Source organism: Heliconius melpomene, chromosome 7 (assembly GCF_056956725.1).
Source record: "Heliconius melpomene rosina isolate 202511_hmr_F chromosome 7, ASM5695672v1, whole genome shotgun sequence".
NCBI lineage: Eukaryota > Metazoa > Arthropoda > Insecta > Lepidoptera > Nymphalidae > Heliconius > Heliconius melpomene.
Window position 1 is genome coordinate 226,114 of NC_140395.1, and position 22,040 is coordinate 248,153.

Consider the following 22,040-nt stretch of genomic DNA (forward strand, 5'->3'; position numbering starts at 1 on the left):
CTTCCAAGTGGCTTCAATTTTATTATTACTATTTCTGATTTTTGTTTTAATAAATAAAGATTTTGCCATTTTGCAAACACTTTTGAAAATTTTAGAGTAAGATTTTAAGTACTCTTTAAACTCTTCACCACTATTAAACTGTTTTTCATAATATAACATATACAGCGTCTCCCTACTCTTATAAATACCTGCTGTGGCCCAGTCACCAAAGATAGGACTATCGGTAATTGTAATCTCTTTGGGAGTAAATATTGAATGAAATTTATTAATAAAAGAGTAAAAAAAAGAATTGTACAAAGAATTAGGAGGTAAAGTTATATCTAAAACTAGTAAATTAGTTAGTAAACTAACTCTCATACGTTCCAAACGACTAGCTGTGACAGATACAAAAGCAATTTTTCTCTTAGCCACCTGTTTTTTCTTACTAGAGAATTCTACTAGCTGACCAGAGTGGTCAGAATCCAATTTATTAATAATGCTTTTGTAGCATGGAATAATGTCAGTAAATATGTTATCTATACAAGTACTAGTCGTAGGAGTTATTCTGGTTGGCTCCATAAATAAATTAAGTAAATTGTGTGACTTAAAAAGACTTAATAAATTTATGGTGGGACTTAAACTTTCCAAAATATTAACATTAAAGTCCCCACACACTAACAAAGGTTTACCCGACTTGGTAAGTTTGCTTAAGGCCTCATCCATTACTTCTAAAAATAATTTTAAATTGGCGGAGGGAGGTCTGTATACACATATAACAATGAATTGCTCTAGTTGAACACACGCTAATTCGATAGAACATTCTACAGAAAGGGACACAATATCTTTCCGTTCCTTGAACTTAAGGTTCTTGTTTAATATAATAAGCGACCCCCCGTGTATTGTGTTGATTCTGCAGAATGAGCTTCCTACCCGGTGGTTTCTGAAATTAAACATGAGCTGGTTCACCTTTAACCAATGTTCAGTAATACACATAATACTAATTTCCTCCGAGTTCATGAATAATTCCAGCTCTAGCTGCTTGCCCCCCGTCAAGCAACGGATGTTCTGATGAACTAATCTAATAGACTTAACATTTTTATTATTATTTTTGCATGGATATTGTGATGTGCAGTGTGCGTTATCATTGTAATTTAATTGTAAAGCTAGCTGGATCAAAGGGTTATTTAATAATAAATTAGAGCTAGAGGTTTCTACCTCTGTTGTCTGAGAAATTAATTTAAATGTTGAGAAATGTCAACAGAATGTAAATTATTAGACATAATGTCAGAATAAATTGGAATGTCAGTCTGCTCAATAGAAGCAGTTGAAGTAGTAGCCAAGTTCTTGGCTGATAAGTCAAAATAATAGGATAGCACAGAAGCTATCTGTCTCTTAAACCTATGCCCAAAGTAATATTTACTTTGAGTCAAAAATAAAGTTTTACTAACTATTTTGTTAGTGTCAATTAAATGTAATTTGTCATTATATGTGCTTATTGTGTGCAGAGTAGAGTTTAGCTTAAATCTGTAATTATTTTCCGCTTCTGGCTGACTTTTACAATAAGGAAATGTAAACAAAATTATTTTACTTATATCTAAGTTTAATAATGACTCACAATAGTCATTTAACTGTTTTTTGTTTAAATTTCCCCTATTACTTGATAATATAACAAGTTTGTCACACTTATTAAATTTATAACTTAAACTTCTCTGCATGAGAACTTCAAAGGATGCTGACGGATAACAAAAACTAACAGCTGACTGTCCCGGTAAACAAGAATTCAAAATTGAACCCATATTCCTTCCAATGTCATCACTAAATAAAACTATGTTTTGTGCATTAACTGATGAACTAGGTTCATGAATTGATGCACGAAATGACTGCTGTGACCTGAACCTACTACTACTATTATTATGAAGGCTGTCACACAAGGGGTTGGTCAAGGGGACACACACCGGAGTACTTGCAGGCGATTGCTGTGATGAACGGGCACAATCACAAGAGTGATTGTTGATTAAAGAATCAAAACGTTCAGTGTTATTTGTGGACAGTGTAATAGTAGTAGATTGTCCATCGCCTTGGAATACTCTTGTATTTCGTTCAATGAATTGACATACTTTTTATTAAGTATATCAAGGGAGTCTTTTAAATAATTAATTTCACTTTGTAGTGCTTGTGTGTCAGCTTCATAATTTAACCTACACTTATCTAGTTTTTTTGTGCACATTTCTAAATCATCATATAGTTCCAATTTCTCCTTACTTAATTTTGCACGCTTGGACATATAACTATGTTGTTTTATTAATTTTTTAGTTTTGACAATAAACTTATTGATTTTTATGTATTTTTTTAGTTTGTTTCTACTGCAGTGAGGCGGACTTGATCCTTTTTTAAGATTGAATAACGATGTGTCATCCTTGGTGAGATCAATAATTGAGTGACTATGTCTGTCCAACGCAGGAGAAACCAACTGCGGGGCACTCTCAACTAACTCATTATACAAGCTAATATTATGTAACACGGTAGCATTCTGAGCATCCTCCTGTAGCTTATTGATGAGTGTGTGAGCCTCTTGCAGCTCCTGCTCCAAGGTTGTTATCCTAGTAAGGGCCTGCTCATATTCATCGCTGCACCGGTCAAACTTATCTACTAAATCTTTGAGAGTATCCCGTTCCTTTACAATTGTTGTTAATTCTATGTGTATAGCAGTCATTTCTTTCTTAAGCCTAGTGTTATTGTCTAATAACTGTAAAAGTTCTATCTCATTATCTTGCCTTTCACACTGTAATTGGGCACACAAATCCTTAGTGTTTTTTAATTCTTGTAAAGTCAGTTGGAGTTTGGACTCCTCCTGACGAGATAATGCTCTGCGAGTCATCATTTTGAATAAAGGATTTTTCGAGTAACGTTAAGGATTTGGATTATATGCAAATAACGGGTAGTTTATGCACGACGGAAAACTAAGCTTTAACTACTAATTTACGCAAGTAAACCACAATTAAATCAACGTTATATGGTTTCTATAGTACCTAATAATTAAAAACAATGATAAAAACGCGTACTTACAGTAAAATATACTTAAATATTATGCCGGCACACTACCAGTCACTTACACAAAGAACACTTTACAATTCACAATAAAATCTATTTAAAACATAGAAACTATTATAATTACGTAAGTAACACTATTTGCTTATTAAATTTAGCAATTATTGTGGAAATGGGCTTCAAATTGAATTAAATTACATTAAATTAAAATTCTCAGTCGGAATCAGCTGTTAGCACCGGGGTTGCCAGAAGCGAAAAAAAAATCTTATCTTATATCTTTTGGGGGCAAAGTGTACATGTTTTTCAAGAACCCAAAACTATTTTTTTGGCTTCATGTTCAATAAATGATAGATCAGATCATGAAACGTGAGTCAAAGTCATTCTCAATTCTTAGAGTAATTTAGTATACGAAACGCATCTTTTTATTTGATAAAGTGCTATTTTCTTTATAAAATGTCGTCGTCCAATTCTTTTGTTTGATGTTAATTATAAAGTACCGATATTTTTGTCCCTGACATGCTTGGTCAATCATTTTTTTCCATTTTATCATAAAAACTAAAAAAAATGAATCTTTTTTAGATAAATAATATTTATATTACTAAAATATATAACAGACAATGCAAAATAATATATGATATATAACAATAAAAACATTTGAATACAAATAATACAATTAAAATATTAAAGTATATTTTGTAATATTATAAAAATATATGGTGTTTTAAAATCATTATGTATGGAAAACATGGACGTCGTCGTTAAATACTCACGTGTTTTGAACCCAGAGACACAACCACTACTATCTACATTCATTTTGTCATTAATACGAAAGGTACTGAGCGACTCAGTGGCGGAGGTCACCGAGAAGTGGCCGATTTGTAGAATTCGTAGAACTAGATGGGTCTGTGAGACCCGACGTCCATACTTAAAGGTTAAGAAAATATGTAGGACATAATCATTTGAATGTGTTATTCAAAATACAAATCGTGTTTTCATATCTATATAGACTATTGTAAGCACTTATGAACTCTCAGGGCTATGTCGATAACTTTCAACTATGTTAAAATATACATATATTTTTGGTATTTTCAGGTGACGTGGCTAAAAAATGGTTCCCCATTACGCATGGAGGCGGCTAGAGTGTCTCTAACGCCGAGCGGGTCTCTCGAGCTGGACCCGTTGAGGAGTCACGACGCCGCTACCTATAGGTGTAGCGTGGCGTTGGCGTATTCAAATTCAAAACCCAAGTAAGATTTCAGTTTGCGGTCGCTTGTTGTAGAATACCGCCACTCAACACCGTATAGGAAACAGAATTACGAATGCGAATAACTTAACACTAGGTTCCCAAACCCTGCTGTGCAGGAAAAAGGGAATTGGTGTCATAGCGTGAGACAGTATCGAGGAGGCACGGGTTAAATGCCGGCAAATTTACTTTGACAATTACAATATTCTAAAATAAATGTTATTTTTATCTCCACGGCCGACTATTTGAATGTTTGTTATTGTATATTTGTCAGGTTGGGTCCAGAGACCGAGCTCCGCGTGAACACCGACCACGCCAACGTAGAGTCGGCCCCGCGTTTTATTGCAACGCCACACTCTGTTACTATAATGGAAGGTAACTCATTTTATTTCTTCTTCTTCAGAGAATATCTTAAGTTGCAGAATATACCATAACGACAACAATTACGATGACTGGAATATTGTTTAACACTAGATTCTACCTAATGGAAGAGATGCGGAAAAACAACTAAACATAATGTTCCAATACACATTTTCGTGTTCAAGTTGCAAGCATGCATCACACTTAGCCCTTGTTTACCTTGCTTGTAATGTTGCCAGGTGCATCGGTGACGTTCGAGTGTGCAGCGTATGGCAACCCCAAACCGGAGATGGTGTGGCTTAATAATGGAGTTGCCATCGATCTGAAGTAACTAATCATATTGTTTATAAAATATATAGAACATAAATGTTTGTGTTTGCGAATGCGAATTTAGAAATGAAATAACACAATAGTACAATGTGCATCCCTGCCCAGCGACCTGGACTCGCGCTTCTACCTGTCGGGGTCGGGCTCGCTGCGCGTGGCGGCGGCGCGCGCGCCCGACGCGGCCGCCTACACGTGCCGCGCCGCCAGCGCGCTCGACGCCGCCGACCACTCCGCGGTGCTGCACGTCATGGTGAGTGTATGTCTTCGTGTGCATACGTGAGTAAGTGACGCCACCGTCGTCCTCTACTCTACTCTGAGATTAGTCTAGCAATATATATATATTGATTATTGAAAGGAATCCCAATTGGGTTATACTCTCTCCCGCAGACGGCCCCCCGAGTAACTCTCAAACAAGCGCCGCTGGTGCGCGCGCGCACGCGCGGCGACGTCACGCTGCAGTGCGAGGTGCGAGGACGCCCCGTGCCCGCCGTCACGTGGCTGAAGGACGGGGAACCCCTCACACCTAATAACCATGATATTGTCCTAGTTGATGGGTGAGTAGTAATCTATATTATAATAAAGCTTAAGAGTTTGTTTGGTTGAAATGTATCGAGGAAGAATATAAGCTATATCTGATCACGTTCACAGTTACCTCCTGCAATGAGAAAGGTATAATCAACTGTAGATAATTGAAAAGATTTGATTTTAGGACGGACACGACTCGTAGACGAGTACATAATGTCACAAAGTGACTTAGTGACATATCTCTCTTCCCCAGCACGTCGCTCCGCATCCGCGGCGTGTTAGACGTGGACGCAGGTGTCTTCCAGTGCGCAGCCTCATCCCCCGCGGGCAGTGCGGTGGCAGCGTTGAGATTACTTGTAGAGGCTCATGGTTAGTGGGTTTGATTATTATTGTTATAATGTTATCTTATGTATCTATTTTTTTTAAATAATTTAGTTACTTAAAAGTCAAATCATAGTAAAGTGTTGCCACAACAATATTTTAACATATTATTATTTAATCCCAAACATTTTATGTGTATTTAACAACAATTCAATGTAAGGGCATTTTCGTCAATGAAAGTGAACCGTGCCACGCCACCATAGCAAGTACAACATGCTTCACAACAACAACATAAATAACCTCCTCTTCCAATTCCTATAGTTTTATTTGTTTTTTTTTTCTGTAATTATGGTCTTATTAATCATTTCTTATTTATTTTTCTAAATTATATTTTTGGTTTAATGTAAATGTTATTTAATTATATTTTTTTGTTGGCTTATGTTTAGTTTACCCCAATTCCTTCCAGGCGATCCAAACCCGAATTCTTCATACATATTCAACACGTTATTATCGTCCGATCCGACGGAAGATTTAGATTTTCTAGGCGAGACATCCTCCGCTTACACTTCCGAGCCATACTACGATGATTATAATGAGAATATATTAGAATTAGATGATTATTTTCACGCTGCGCCAGAACTGGAGGGTGGTTTAAAAGGGAATGCGACAGTGGTGTCCCCTCCGCGGGACTTGAAAGCGGTAATAGTGAAGCACAGGTTTGTCACGCTGAGCTGGCAGGAGCCTGAACACAAGATGGAAGATGTCAGTGGGTACGTTGTGCTGTACAAAGTGAGAGGTAGTGAGAGGTGAGTGATAGTCACATGTTCACTTTGAATTCTGTATTTTGTAATCTTTTTTGGGTTATTAGACAACCAACACTATTTATTTGGCCTTTGTTAACGATGGCATAATGTATATTACATGATTATATATGTATTATTACCCCCTTTTTTTCAAAATAATATCTTACATTAATGCTAATGACAAAAATTATAACGTTTGCATCATTGCAAAATCCAAACTATCTTAAAAGGGCCAAAACGCTTTCGCCTTTAACTTGTAGGACAAATTCTACTTTGTTATTTTTTTTGAGACCGTCTTAGGGCAGCAGCAATGTTCGCTCGGAGGTTTTATTTCTTAACACTAATTTTCCTCTGCCTATCCTGCTATATTCGTGATACATAATAAAGATAAAACAAAAAAAAATATCTTTATGAAATATTCTCACATAATATTTTTCTATAACTATGTATTTATTAAAGTTCTTTTCACTAGCAAAAACTTGAACTCACAACTAATATATTTTATCAAATTAGAATTATAAACTATGCTAAATTCCTTTCTCCATAAATTGTGCAGAGAACGCATGTCCCGCGGAGAAGCCAGAAGACACGAGATGAACGTGGCGGGACTTCAACCAAATACCACCTATCAGTTCCAAGTAGTGGCGTTAACCCACCACGCCGCGTCTCCACCTACTGAGGTAAAGGAAATTATTTGTATGATTATTAGAAAAAAAATGAATGCGGGTAATGAAGAATTACTCGATTAGTATTAGATTGGAATATTTCCCATATATAATGATGATGATCATAAATACTAAACGAGATACGTTCCACGACATAAGTTCTATAACACCTGAACTCCCTATCAAAGTAATAGTTGAAGTGGTGGCTGAACTGCAGGCTCAACCGCATACCGCAGACCACAACCTGTCGCGGTGCGGTCACAAGCTTGCTCCCAAAAATGTGTAGTACTAAATATACGCGATACTACGGATTCATGTAAAACTTTTATTTTACCTTACAGTTTATTATTAGCTATCTGAAAATTCCTTTTTATGTTCCAGTTAATCGAACTGACGACCCCCGAAGAAGAACTCTCCTACGGCCCAGTACAGGCCCTTCAAATAGAGGCCATCGGGGCCCACGCGTTGAAAGTCACGTGGGAGGCCCCCGATGTATTAACTGGGGCCTCAGTGACCACGCCTCCAGGGCGATATGCTGTTTATTATACAGATGTAATTGTTCATGTTTTTTTACGATATTGGTCTTTTGAGTGTTGGCGGAACTCAACGCCTCCATTTGTCTTATTATGATAGTGTAAAAAAAATCATTTTTCCGAGCTAGAACCGAACTTACTGCCGTCTAATTTACACTCAGCCGTTACGCCGAGATGTCCTCAATACATTTAAAAGATTTAATTGTTCTATCGATAGGTGGAAACAGGCCGCGAGCAATCTCAATGGGTGGAAGGTATTTCAACAACTCTCTCCGGTCTCCGCGCGGCCACTCAGTACCGGGTGCGCGTGTCAGCGGCGAGCGGCACTGCACGGGAACTGATCGCGCGAACACCGGCCGACGCGCCCGCTGCTCCACCGGGGAACGTTACTGCTGTGGGGAGTGGCGATACGGTGGGTGGGGGCTTGGAGTTTGGACACTGTAGACAGTTTTGTTGAAAATATATATTTTTTCATGTAGGAAGATGTCACCTTGAATCTCATACCATTATTAAAAGCAAATAAATAAAAATAACTATTATTATGTCAAAAATAATTAGTTAATGTACTTTAAGAATTGATAACTTTTGTTCAACCCCAAAAATTGCGGAGTGTTATGAAATCTTACTAATGACAGACTTTTACAATATGGTTACGTGTGTCATGAAAAGTTTTTTTTTCGTAGAAAATGACACAGACGAGAAAGAGAAATAGATAATTTTAAAATTGAAATAAAATCATTTCAAGTTTACACCCTTGAAATATTTTTTTAAGCTATAGCTTATAGTGAAAATTTAAATTTGTATATGACATGCCTTTTACAGTCAATTATAGTCCGTTGGGAAGCTCCACCAGCACGTACGCACCGCGGTGCCCTCACCGGGTACAAGGTGCGATTCCGAGCCATGAACTCGGGAGGTGTTGGAAGTGTCTCTGGAGGTTCAGGGGCTACTGGAGCTGGGAGAAGACGAGCAGATTCGCTGACGACGCCGGCGGATACGAGACGCGCTGAACTTCATGGACTTGAGCCCGCTCAGACTTATCAGGTTGGTGAAAGCTTAAATATCATTTGGATTTAAGAAAAGTTTATGCACCAGCACCCAACAAAGGTACATCATGACTTGCGCTTTGGCGAGCTCAGTCTTAATCAGGAACTAACAATTGTAGAAGTAAGAACAGACGCCACCGACATGCCATCGACTTATAATGATCAATTATTTATATATTACTTCAAGTCTATTTGTAACACTTAGATATTTGAGGTACCATATGTTAAAATATACAAATGGTCACAGATCCGCGTATGCGCAATGAACGCGAACGGCTCAGGTCCTTTCAGCGAGTGGGTGACGGCGAGCACGCAGGCGCGGCGGAGAGCGGAGACTTCAGTACCGGGGAGACCACCGAGCTTGACCAGTGAGTGGAATTGTGAACTTTGGACATGTTTAGACATGTCAAAATATTTATTTATTTATTTCAAAAACATTTTAGTGCAAAAACAGTTTAAGACTTTAATAACTACAGTGGTGGTTTAATAACTACTAATAACTACTGTAGCAGTTATCAACGCCCGCCTCACAAGCGTCGTTTCAAAAGCTATAACAAGTTTAATTACATAATTATATATATGAGAAAAATAAAGAAAAAAAATTAAAAACCATGACAAAATAATCATAAAATTAAAGTAAAATATTTAGGTACAATAATGTTACATTAGAATTTGTTGATATTGTAGGGAACATTTCATATTCAAAATTAATACTACAATGTATAATTATGATATTTACTAGAATCATCCGCACGCAACGCATTTGATTTGTAAAACCTGTTCCGAGTTCAGTCCAGGTTTGGGGTCTGTTGACTCGGGGTCGGCGGGCGTGGGGTCAGCCTTAACTTCTTGCTATTACGTGCTAGTTTAACTTATATTTTCTTTTGGTATTTATTTAAATTTCTTTATTTCCTTCTGTGAGTGTTAAAATATTTTCTTTTCACGTATATGTGCAGTAAATAAATTTGGACGATTTCTCCACAAAATTTGGATCTTTAATTTTACTCCATTAGTGTAAAATAAATATTAGATAATATTAAATAGCAGTATCACATATTAACCGCTATAATATGTATATGTGCGTATATGTGATGTGTGTGGATGTATGTATAATATATTCAATAGATAGCATTATCTGTTACCAATATATTAGAAGTGAACCTACAATCGAAGCTTTCTCTCTTTCCAGCTCGAGCAGGCCGCGACTGGATCTCAGTATGGTGGGGTGGTGATGACACTGTGGTGGATCCAGGTAGCGGTGGTAGTGGTGGTGGCTTAGTCCGCGGTTACTGGCTGGGATGGGGGTTGGGGGTTCCCGATTCCCATTCTAGGGAGTTACCTGCGCACGCGCATTCACATGTTATACGAGCGTTGGGTTAGTAAGATTTTTGAGTTGTATTCCGTATGAAACAGGAGTAGGCTGAAAAAACCTAATGTCTAGATGTTTTCGTTTTCGAAATGTTGTCTGAAGTCTTGACTTCAGATTGTGTAATGAGAGGCGCAATTCAACGTTGAACAATGTCTTGTATAGCGAATATCGTGATTATAGATATATCCCACTGCCCATCGTTGGCCTTAATTTTTACTATGAATCGATCTAGATCTTATTTTAAAACCTTCATACCTTTTCTTCTTACACAAATGAAAAATGAATCTGATTTAAAAGTCACTACCATCCAATTATATTTTTTACCATGTAAATCAAAATTATAATCCCCAGAATCGAACTCCGAATATGTAATATCACTGCGAGCGAGCAACGCGCTGGGCCTCGGGCCCGCTGTATACGCCACAGTACGAACGAAACCGGCTGAACCCGACGACGATACTGACGAACCGGATGAACCCGATCTGGATGAAACGGATGATCCGGATGAGGATGATACACCGCCTTTGATACCACCCGTTGGGGTTAAAGTTAGTGTATTTTGTCTTTTAGTTAAATAATATTCTGAGGTGGGAGGAAATCAACCTGATTGACCCGATGGATGAACCAGATGTTCCGGATAAGAATGATACTCCATAAAAGATGATGTTTGCTTACAGCAACATGCTGTGCCCCTGCGTCAGGACGGCCTCGACGATTATTTATAATTCCTTATGGTGTAATAAAATGTAGTTTCTTTTTATTTATTCGCATGACATACATTTTATATGAATTTCCAGGTTATAATGCTGAGTGGGACAACAGCTGTAGTATATTGGACTGATCCTACTTTGCCCAAAGGACAAGTAAGTTTTTATATTTTCATTTTGTTTTTAATTTTATTCCATCAGAGCGAGAATGGTCTTTAATATGTTTTATTCTCATAACGTGTGAAAAACTAATGTTTTTACTAAACTTGTTCTTTCGACAAAATCTTTCGAATTTTTTAAATTTGAAATAATTTTAATCGTTTTTATAATAATATTCAGCACAAATAAAAGAAAAACATTTTAATAATTGACAGATCTCCATTTTTCGTCTGAATGTGACACGTTAGTGTCTAAGGAGCAAAATCCCCCACAAACAAGCTTATTATGGCTATGGCTATGGCTTTGTTGATTTGTATTCTAATGTCCTACGGACTTACGTCGTCCACGCCTTTGTCTGTGCTTTCTTTTGTTTTTATGATTATTTAAAATTGGTGCAAAGTATTGTGAGGGATTCTAGGAGTCTTTTCAGAGGTCATATCCGGTAATCGCCTCTTTCTTTTTATCTTCTAGACTGCGACAGACGGCCGACGCTACGCCATCCGTTGGGCGGGAGGGGGTCGCACTCGAGTGTACAACGCGTCGGACCTCAACTGCATGATAGATGATCTACGGCCGTATACGCATTATGAGTTTAGCGTTAAACTTATACGAGGTAAGTTGTTGGAATTTAATGAAATTTTAAATATTACATTAAGTTTTGTCAGAAATATTTGCTTTTATATACTTCATTATCATTTTTTTTAATATGATTGCGAATAGGCTTATGCAAAAGTAAAAAAAAGCAGCTTCTGCTTTTTCTCACATAGCAGAGTAGGCAGAGAGAAGTTGTGTTAATACACTCCGACAATTTTAGGTTCATTGACCGGTTTAGTTAAAGAACATACTTTTCCTAACATTTTTCTTATTCTTAAGAAAAATGTTAGGAAAAGTATGTATGTAATAAGATAAAAGATATTTAAATATTAAATCCTATTTCCCCAAGATTTGATCGAGTTTATTTTTTTGAAACATTTCAAAAATATTCGTAATTACACCACTTTATTTATCTACCCAGGTGGTCGTGAATCTGCATGGTCAATGATAGCCTCAAACACAACCTTAGAAGCAGCTCCGGGGTCAGCTCCTCGTGATGTGAGAGTGTCTCCCGCAGCACCTTCCTCCCGCGCCGCTGACGTCAGCTGGACTCCGCCGGCTCGACCTAATGGGGTTGTTACTGGTAAGTGAGCGAAATAGGCATTATTCGAGTTGATATTATAAAATGCTTACTAATTGAAAAGCTGGTAAAAATATCTTTAGAGGTTCTATTAAAAAGAAGCTCTTTTCAAACCAATTGCAGAATCGGTGATTAGCGAACGATTGGTCTCCCTGAATTATGACCTAGTAGATTCCTAAATGAGCGAGATAGAAACACACACAGTACGGTTTCTTCCCAGGTTATATAATAATGTATGCGGTCCAACGCACCGGTGTCGGCAGCGGGGGCGCCGGTGGCGCTGAAGAATGGACCGCAGTAACAGTAGTGGGGGAGCGAGTTCGAACCCGCGTGGAGCGATTACGTCCGCGCACTGCGTACAGCTTCAAGATACAGGCCAGGAATAGCAAGGGTTTGGGGCCTTTTAGTCCAATTGTGGGATATACTACTGGTTTAGGTGGGTATTTGAATTCCATTATGTTTTGTGTTAATATTTTTTAAGAGATCATAGATAATTATATATATAGATTTATACATTATAATAAATGATGTTATCGAATTGAGTGGATAGTGGGGAATAGAATGATGATGCATTAAGTTTTGTTTATAAAGCGTGACAAGAAAAAAATATTAAAGTACTTATACTGACAGAGTCAGGCGCGGGCGGCGGCCTAGCTGGAGCCACGTCGGCGTGGCTGTGGGCGAGCGCGGGGGGCGCCTGCGCCGTGCTGGCGCTGGCCGCCGCGCTCGCCCTCTCCCTCTGCTGCCGGAGGCACGCCGCGCCCCTCTCGCCCGACACCAGGTAAGAGGGGAGGCACGAGCGAAGGGGTCAATAATTTTGTACTATGTACAAATTAATTTAAACGTTGGATATTAATTAAAGAGATCATAGAATTAATAAGTGATTTAAAGGGGAAATTAATGAAGAAATGATTAATCAAATAAATATGTATACCATTATTTTAAACTAATTTATAAAAAATTGCATTAGAATTCAATTATTAAATGAATTTATATCAATTTCCGTCAAAATATTTTCATCTTTTGTTGACTAATAAATAATTAAACTAAATATGAAAATATATTCAAACCTAATCCTAATCTAACCTAACCTAACCTAATCTAATAACACAAAAATCTCTTACACCAGTACTTATCAAAAAGCATCAGCATCCGCGGCCATCAAGCCGCCGGACCTGTGGATCCACCACGACCAGATGGAGCTGAAGCACATGGACAAGAGTCTTCACAGCTCCGCCAGTAAGAGTACGCCCGAGCACACATCTCTTGCTATCTCTGTTTTTACTGTCTTTTCTATATTTGTTTAGTTGTTTTATTGTACAAATGTCTTCGTTTAATTTTGGACGTAGCCAGATCTTAACTTGTACTTCCGGAATGAAGGCCATGATTGTGTAATGTCTTGAATTAGGACTCAAATTGGACAACGGAATGTCTTAACCCTAGACCTCCTCTGCCTATCCCGATATTTGCGGGATGTAGTGCAAAATTAATATTCTGTTATCTTTTCAATCTTTTCTTTTCGTCTGTTTTTCTTGTATACAAAATGTAAAATTAAAAAATATTATTCATAATTGAATGTCTCCTATTTCTTAGCTTCAGATCGTATCCCGCATACAACAGGGTAGGCAGATTGAACCTACTGTTAGACCACTCCGTTCCCAGCACACCGTCTAACTTCAGAGATTTTATGTACTGTGTGAAAATATTAAATAGTTAATTTCTCCGATTGCGAATCGAACCCAGATGCAGTGCCAGTGCGCCGTGACGGCCTTCTATCATCCTATTTATCCCATCTTATTATAATAACCATTAACATATCATTTGACTACACTTGGTATGGCTATGGTTGAGGGCGATTAATTTTTTTTATGATTTTGTTCACTTATATATTTATGTGTATTCTATTTTTTTGCTGTATATAATTATTTCTCTATCATCCACTTTCATGCACCAAAAATATATTGATCGAAAACTAAAGTGTCTCAGTTACTCTTAATAGTGTGCTCACAATATATGATAATTGTGGGTTCTATGCCCACTTGGGTTCCCCCAACAGTACTGTATTTAACTAATTTCCCACTTATTTAAACTACACTCATAAAATATTTCTTCCTTTTGGGTCACTCCATCAAATATTAAAACATAAAAATTACACATAAAAATCCGTTATGTTATCTTAAAGATTAATGCGTATGTCGACAGTAATCAATCTTTCGTAATCTTTCGTATTCGAAACGGAGCGTCTCAATATTAGGTTCCTTCTGTATATCTTACAATATGCGAAATACAGCGTGAAGCTAAACCTTATTTAGATTTCTATCCTCCAGTATCAGCGGGCAGTGTGGACGGAAGTGCTCTGGTTTCCTCCACATTGACCCTCGCTCGAGCTGCTCCGGGGGCAGCCGAATATGAACCCGCGAGACACGTCCACGCGCACGCACCCTCTCTCGCCAGCCTGGATAGACGATACGTGCCTACTTATGTTGGTGAGTTACCTTTAAGTTTTCTTCTTTTAGTGTCACTCTGGTAACGAGTCAAAGCGCGGCGTTGAGTTCTGCCACTCAACGAGCATTGCCTGAAGAACACGGGAGAAAGTTCCCGGCTCGGTTCCCAGGTTCCCTTTACCCTGCTATGTGAATAATACAGCGTGAAATTGAAAAAAAAGCTTAATATATTTTTTATTTTCGTTTTCTTTTTTTTTATTATGTTTCATTTGTCCCGTTTTTTATTCTTTCCGAGTAGAGTCCCGTAGCTCTCCGTCGGGCAGCGAGGACACTCACCGGTGCGGCTACAGATGCGAACTGTTGATGCCTTTAGGTGCACTTTCTTTTCTTTTTATTCCTATTTACAAGTGTACATGTTACACACACGCTAACACACAAATTCACATACATTATTATTTCACATTCATATAATTAAACATTAATATAACAATTGATTAAATCATGCCTTTTTCACTTTTCTATTGCTGCTTATTGAGTATTTAACGATCGTGGCGCAGTTGCACGGCTGTACACGCGACTTCGCTCGGCAAAGACAAAGCGCGGCGTTGATTTCCGCCACTCAACACGCAATGCCCTGTTCCCTGTGCCTACCCTGCTATTGCGGGAGTCTATCGTCTACTTACCAGCACATACACATTCGCACATAAACTTACATTTGTCGCTTCAATCGTGTCAATATCATTTTAATATTTTTAATTTTATAATTTAACCCATTTTGTTACCTTTAAGTTTATATTACATTTTTTTCTTTTTTACTTTAACATTATTTTTCACAAACTTTGTATAACGAATGTATTTGTATTATTACTATCCATATATATTGTATAGAACGATCGAAGAGTCGTCGTATATAATATTCGTAATATTCCAGCCATGACCGGCGTGGGCGTGGGAGTGGGAGTGGGCGTGGGATGTACCGGCACTTGCGAAAGGAGAAGGCATATGGCTGATCAGGTAATATGATACTTTCCTCTTGAACTGTTTATTAGTGAAACCCGCATTGAATCTCGTTTTATACAATATATTTTTTGTATCAAACCTAATTATTTCATTAGCCATAACTCTTAGTGACCAACTTCTCGGTCTTCTCTATTATTCCAGAGCACGCCGCTCCTCTCAGGCGTGGCACCTCTCGGCTCTCCGCAGGCGTCTCTAGGGTCTCTACATCATCACACTCTGCCACCACCGGCGCCTTGTGAGTTGCAGTACAGAGTGTACCAGTCTCCACCTGACTATTTTGCTATATATGGGATAACGAATTGGGTGTACTTTACTAGATCCACTATGATCTACTATCTTGCTATTTGTGGGGTATAGGTCTTGGGTTCCTTCCCAATCAAGGAAATGAAATATTTAATATTTTTATTTCTTCTTTGATCTAGTAACTGATCTGGTAATTAAAGCATTTAATACTATTTTGTCTTCAAAGGTGGATCTGGGCAGTGTCCTCTGGGCAGTGCATGTTCAGTTCCGGGGGGTGTTGGAGGTGTTGGGGGTGCGAGCTCAGTGGGAGGGGGGTCGGATGTTTACGCCAGTGCCAGTACGGCCAGAGAGCGGGGTCACTACGTCGCGTACGAACCGCTGGGGCATTATACGCAGTGAGTCTACTGTTGTTGTTAATCGATACTTAGAGAGGTCAATTATTGTTCCGTCAACTTATATACAAGTATTCAAAATGTTTTAATGATAGTTACACCTCTGAGTGCGGGTGCGGGTGCGTAAAGCTCAGTGTTTTAGTAGTACGGTTATATGAGTAATATATGTAGTGGATTCGATCCCCACTGGAGGCAGTTGTTTCTTCATACAAATCTAAAAAAAGGAAAATAAACTGATTTTTAATTATTATATAGATATATTGTTATTGTATTGTGACCTTATTCCTTTTTTTTCCTCATTTATTAAATCTAAAAAATATTTATTTTTAATGAGAGCAAAAATATAAATTAAAAATATTTAATACGGAATCGATTAATCCAATATTGAATCGAATATAATAAATTGAGAACCTCCTTGTTTTGTAAGTCGGTTTAAAATACAGATTAATTGCAAACTAATACATATTTAGTATAAGTATAGATATGGATTGATATGTACGTGCTACTATAACTTTTTTAATTAACCGATTTTGATGAAACAAACTTTAGACGTTAAGGTGGGTTAAAACAAAGAAATTGGTGAAAGTTTTACGTTAATCGGTTCATTACTTTCAGAGATTAGCGTGATCATACATACTAAAAGACAAGAAAAAAAACATTTTTGCTTTTATTCTTCTTAAGTGTCCCTCTATCCATTTCAGTCAAAAATACAAAATTTACAGACAAAATATTTGTACTGTTTTATTATATATAGAGATTATTTAATTACTTTTATTACCCACTAGTCGAGACTCCCTAAGCAGTGACACCGGGTGTCCAAACCCAGCCACGGGACTAGTGCCCGGAGTGGTTACTAGTAGTGGCGGGTCACTACGCCGCGGGTGTTCAGCGTTACACAGCTTCACGTTGCCTGATACAGCATCGGATCACTCCACGCCTTCGCATTCTAAGGGTAACAAGTTACGATTTATTTATCTCGTACTTCATGCTGTATCCCGCATATAGGGAGAGGGCAGTGTCTGGCTGTTAGTTCCATGGTAGTAGGTTCAATCTCCACTCGTAGATATAGATATGCGTGATACAGCGTGAAGCTAAACAAAGGGATTTCAATAATAATTGTAGAAACCAGTTTTAACAAATAATTGTAGTATTTTAATTTTATTCTCAGCCGGTAGCGTAAGGGAAACATCGCCGTATAAGAAGAGTGCGAGTTCATCTCCCGGACACATTCCAAATAGATTACAACTTGGTAATATATATTTCTTATTCTATGGATATAGGAAGTGGTTCCTGCGGGCTGAGAATGTCATCTTTTATTGTAGCTCTGATTGTTTTGTAATAGCGTCGTGCCGTAACGCGACGGTTGTGGTTCGATTCCCACTTGAGAAAATTCAATATTTATTTAAATTTATATACCAGAGGTTGTCGAGGCAAAGCGCGGCGTTGAATTCCACCACTCAACACGCAAAGCCTCCAAAATTCAGCGGAAAATGGGGAACGGAGTGTCTTAACACTAGGTTCTTTCTGCCTACCCTGCTGTGTGCGGGATACAGAGTGAAACTGAAAAAAAAATATACAATAATATTCTGTAAATGCAATAAAAATATACAAATAACTTATTCCATGGTTTTATGGTGATTTTTCTAAATTTACAAGTTGTAGCGCAGCATCGGACTGTAACGGCGATGTCTCCGGTTTCCTAAAATTTTTAATAATTCTTACTTCCTACCCAAGGTGGTGGTGTGACTCACTGTACTGAGGAACTGGAACCTCTGACCCCCTCGCGCTCCACGGAGAGACTGCACAGAGAGATGCAGAACTTGGAGGGTCTCATGAAAGATCTCTCAGCCATCACGCAGAACCAGTTCCATTGCTAGCGCTTGTTTACATTTTGAATTCTGTCTTTAATATCTATGGAATTAATGTAAGACATTTTTTTTAGTTTTAAGTGTATTTATGTGTATATTAACTTGGAATAACTTCGAAACTTATTTATGGGTCTATTGAAGTTTTTTTATAAGTTGACGCTCCTTTTTGCCATATATGAAATGTTATGTAATGTAGTGAAATTTTCAACGTAGCAAGAATTCAACCGAAGTTTCTTAGATTAATAAAAAACATATTGTAACAACCTTTATTATGGTCAGGTAATGTATGGCTACAAGAAGTGTAGGTTCAAATCTTGCTACTTTCAAGATTTTTTATTATATCATTTTATTTTATTTTCAATTAAATAAAAAAAAAAATTAGTTTAGTGTCACGAATTTTCAGGAATTTACTAAAATAGGAATTGATGTCATATATGATACTGTAATTGTTGTGTTTTAGATTTTTCGACATTTTATTTCCTATAATTGGCCTATTTTTTATATTTGATTGTATATGGTGGTTTGCGTGCATGCATATGTTCTGAGGTATAATATTAAAAGAAGGTAGTGTGTGTGACCAATGCCTTGAACACAAAAACACACAAATAAAAAAGTTTATGTAGAAAAAAATCAAAGCACAATAATACTTATTTTTATTTTACGTAACATTATTTATCGAAATTTCGCCTAATTTTTGTATTATTTATTTATTATAATGCTATTATTATTAAATAATGTATATTTTCGTGTAAAGCTAGTCATGTAGGTTGAACTAGTGACGTCATTTTGAACAAAAATAATAGAAAAACATATTTTCTATTTAAACCTTTTTTTGAAATTATTTAAAGTAATTGCTACAATTATATATTTTAATTTATGTTTTTAAGTATATATGTTTTTCAAAACGGCGTCACTGTCAGTAACAAGTGTGAAAACACTATATTTAAGTGATTTGTATAAATTTTTTATACATTATAATGTTTGTAAATTATAATAATTGCTGTCTGTTCTTAGAAATGGTGCGTTATACGAAAAAAATATCAATAACATGTTTTTATACAAAAAATAAAGTGAGAAAATACAATTTCTCTATTAAATTTCGTGAAATGCGTCATTTCTATAGTTCTTTATATAATTAAATACATTTTTTCACAATTTTTCGAGCCTAACCACAACAGTGGTATAAGATTCTTATGAAATGGCTTTTTTGAGACTGACCCTCGGTCTATAGATTTTGAGTCTTTTTTACGCGATGCCTGGGAGTTATGGTAATTTTTCAAAATATTCATTTTTCAAAAAATGGATATAATAAAATTTCTGAAGAAAAAAAAAATTTAAGAGTGAATTTAACTTTTTTGAGATATCTGTATATTTGGGCTTTTTAAATATTTACATATGGTTTTTTAAACTACTGACTATAGTAATTAAATATATCTTTCTCTTTAAATACAAACAGATAGGAACAAAACATAACAATCGAGGCGTCGCTGTAAGGTCGCACGTAATCACTTGTGTAAATATTTTGTATCTCATAGTAATTAGTTTTAATTAAAAAACACATTTTGATAAAAGTTGTTTAAAAAAATTGATGACAAATTTTTTCACTCGGCTTTTTACTATCTAGTCCTTCGCTCGTGCGTTTGGTTCAAAAAATATTTGTTTTTTTTTTATTAAATGCATGGAGCAAAGGACTTTTTTGGGATTTACAATTTTTCCTGTAAATACTTTGTTTAATATTTTTTTTATAATAATAATTATTATATTATTATTGTAATTTAAGAATAAGTGTAGTTGCGGTCACAAACTAATTTATATATGAAATATTTTATAGTAGAAAGAAATAACACTGAAAATTATGAATAATCCTCTGTTGTTTATCCAAATTAGTGTCAACGTGCTATAATTTGACATCATTTTGGGCTTACAAGTGATAGTTGTGGGTTCGATTCCCATTCGAGGGAACGCACATATTTTTAAAAATATGTCAGTTCCCCTGTCCAAATAAGACAGAATATTAATTATTGTGTTATTTCTTCTTCTGTTAAATATATAATATAATCAAAATTAAGGCAATATTTATTTTTTAATAAGTGCCATAACTATAAAAACATCTTAGTAAGTATTTTAATGTTGCCATAATTTTGAATATCATATAAACACACAACTGAAATCTTTAACTTATTTTAAAATGTTGAAACCAATTAAAATATAATAATCTAAAACTACATCAATTTAGATATAATATGAAATAAAATTACTAAATTTAATATCAACGAAAACAATAAAAATATTTTGAATATGAACATTACTTGCAAATTTGACCAGAAAATGAGAAACAGAGTGATTCAACGCTACATTCTATATGAAATGGTTGATAATAAAAGATCTAGATTTTACAATAAAATAAAAAAAAAAACAAAATATAAAGGCTGTATTGTTTAATATATTTATTGTTTACAATGTTTAATTGGTTTCATCATTTCAATGAAGTCTCAGCTCTTTCAATACTTCCTTCAGTCCTCCGATTACATTGTTTGTGTTTAAATATATCAAAATAAATGTATTACTTTGACTGATTTTATGCTTGTGTAGCATTCTTTTTGTGATACCGCCATTTTAGTATGTGTCATTTATTTATTTTTAATGCGAAATGAATGAATGAATAGCGAAAATGAACTATTTAAATTATATTGGTGGGACGTGGAGAAAGTATTTTTTAACTTTACGCTCCACCTCTTTGCAAAATGAAAATATTCTCTATGCAATTAGGCCATTACAAGCACTTTCGTATCGTCAAGCTACATAGAAATGTCAGTAGTGTCAGTCTTATATAACAAACTGAGCATCTAATTTACAACAGACGGTTGCATACAGCAAGAGAAGCAAACGAGTTGTCTGGTGCTAAAATACTCTGCTTTACTCTTTTCGGCCTGTTTTTAAGAAGTATTAAATATAAATAAATATGTATATAAAACGAATTATCTTTTGATTGCGTTGACTTAAAAGTATTTTTTCTGTGCCTCAAGGGAATGTAGACCTGGATATTTGATATTATATTAAATTCAGTTTAATAGCTTCACGCGATCTTGAGAAAAACGATCATGACAGACGGATAACGAAGTTATCCTATAAGCGATCCGTTTTTTTTTTTTGAGGTACGGAACCCTAACTCTACGTGGAGAACGGGGTGTCTTGTATAAAATATAATTAATAACACATATTTAACTGGCGGTGTTCATTTTTGGTATTATTATTAGTTATTAAGAAAAGTTCAGACTGATTTTTGCATTTTTTGTAGTATTTTGATATTTTTTGTATTTCACTGTCTTACTTACTGATCGATTTAAAATTATTTTTACTTAGTGTAGGGGAGATATTTTTCTGTTTCATGAATGAATTTTTTTTTTCTTATATGAAGGCATATATTTTATATGAATATTCCCAGATGTTTAAAAGTAATATAAAGATAAAAAGATAGAAACACTAACCAGTAGTTCCTGAGATTAGCGCAATGAACCAAACAAACTCTCCAGCTTTATAATATTAGCATATATCGATCAGTATGGCAAAGACCACCACAAGAGACTGGGTATCTAAAATTATAATTTACTTATAAATATACTTTGTTTTGATACAATATTCCTAGCATGAAGACCGGACACTACGATTAGCTCAATAAACGTCTAATATTTATTGATCAATGCAGTTTTGTTATAAACCATCCCGTACCCTTTCCTTACTTATCTATGGATTCATTTATGTGTCTGAGCACATGGCTCAACTCACAAATGTACAAATTTTTATTTTTATTTTC

General features: G+C 36.0%; 1 protein-coding gene across 4 annotated transcripts in view; it reads left to right on the plus strand.

Annotated features, from left to right (window-relative positions):
- fra (neogenin protein frazzled) overlaps positions 1–21,923 on the plus strand; it is an 83,973-nt gene extending 62,050 nt beyond the window's left edge. The window contains exons 5-32 of one of the 4 annotated variants that reach the window (XM_085188866.1): positions 4,120–4,274; positions 4,545–4,645; positions 4,870–4,957; positions 5,066–5,207; positions 5,345–5,511; positions 5,736–5,851; positions 6,270–6,609; positions 7,163–7,286; positions 7,653–7,823; positions 8,022–8,216; positions 8,627–8,848; positions 9,098–9,218; positions 10,040–10,225; positions 10,571–10,767; positions 11,017–11,082; positions 11,557–11,698; positions 12,101–12,262; positions 12,480–12,695; positions 12,890–13,040; positions 13,389–13,504; positions 14,587–14,745; positions 15,002–15,076; positions 15,635–15,717; positions 15,865–15,958; positions 16,193–16,361; positions 17,144–17,310; positions 17,527–17,607; positions 18,093–21,923. In XM_085188866.1, the coding sequence (XP_085044992.1) occupies positions 4,120–4,274; positions 4,545–4,645; positions 4,870–4,957; positions 5,066–5,207; positions 5,345–5,511; positions 5,736–5,851; positions 6,270–6,609; positions 7,163–7,286; positions 7,653–7,823; positions 8,022–8,216; positions 8,627–8,848; positions 9,098–9,218; positions 10,040–10,225; positions 10,571–10,767; positions 11,017–11,082; positions 11,557–11,698; positions 12,101–12,262; positions 12,480–12,695; positions 12,890–13,040; positions 13,389–13,504; positions 14,587–14,745; positions 15,002–15,076; positions 15,635–15,717; positions 15,865–15,958; positions 16,193–16,361; positions 17,144–17,310; positions 17,527–17,607; positions 18,093–18,235 (4,149 nt within the window). In that variant the 3' untranslated portion in view covers positions 18,236–21,923. The remainder of the gene's footprint in view (positions 1–4,119; positions 4,275–4,544; positions 4,646–4,869; positions 4,958–5,065; positions 5,208–5,344; positions 5,512–5,735; positions 5,852–6,269; positions 6,610–7,162; positions 7,287–7,652; positions 7,824–8,021; positions 8,217–8,626; positions 8,849–9,097; positions 9,219–10,039; positions 10,226–10,570; positions 10,768–11,016; positions 11,083–11,556; positions 11,699–12,100; positions 12,263–12,479; positions 12,696–12,889; positions 13,041–13,388; positions 13,505–14,586; positions 14,746–15,001; positions 15,077–15,634; positions 15,718–15,864; positions 15,959–16,192; positions 16,362–17,143; positions 17,311–17,526; positions 17,608–18,092) is intronic. The other 3 variants (XM_085188868.1, XM_085188870.1, XM_085188869.1) reach the window with 3 other exon arrangements.
- The last annotated feature ends 117 nt before the right edge of the window (positions 21,924–22,040 follow it).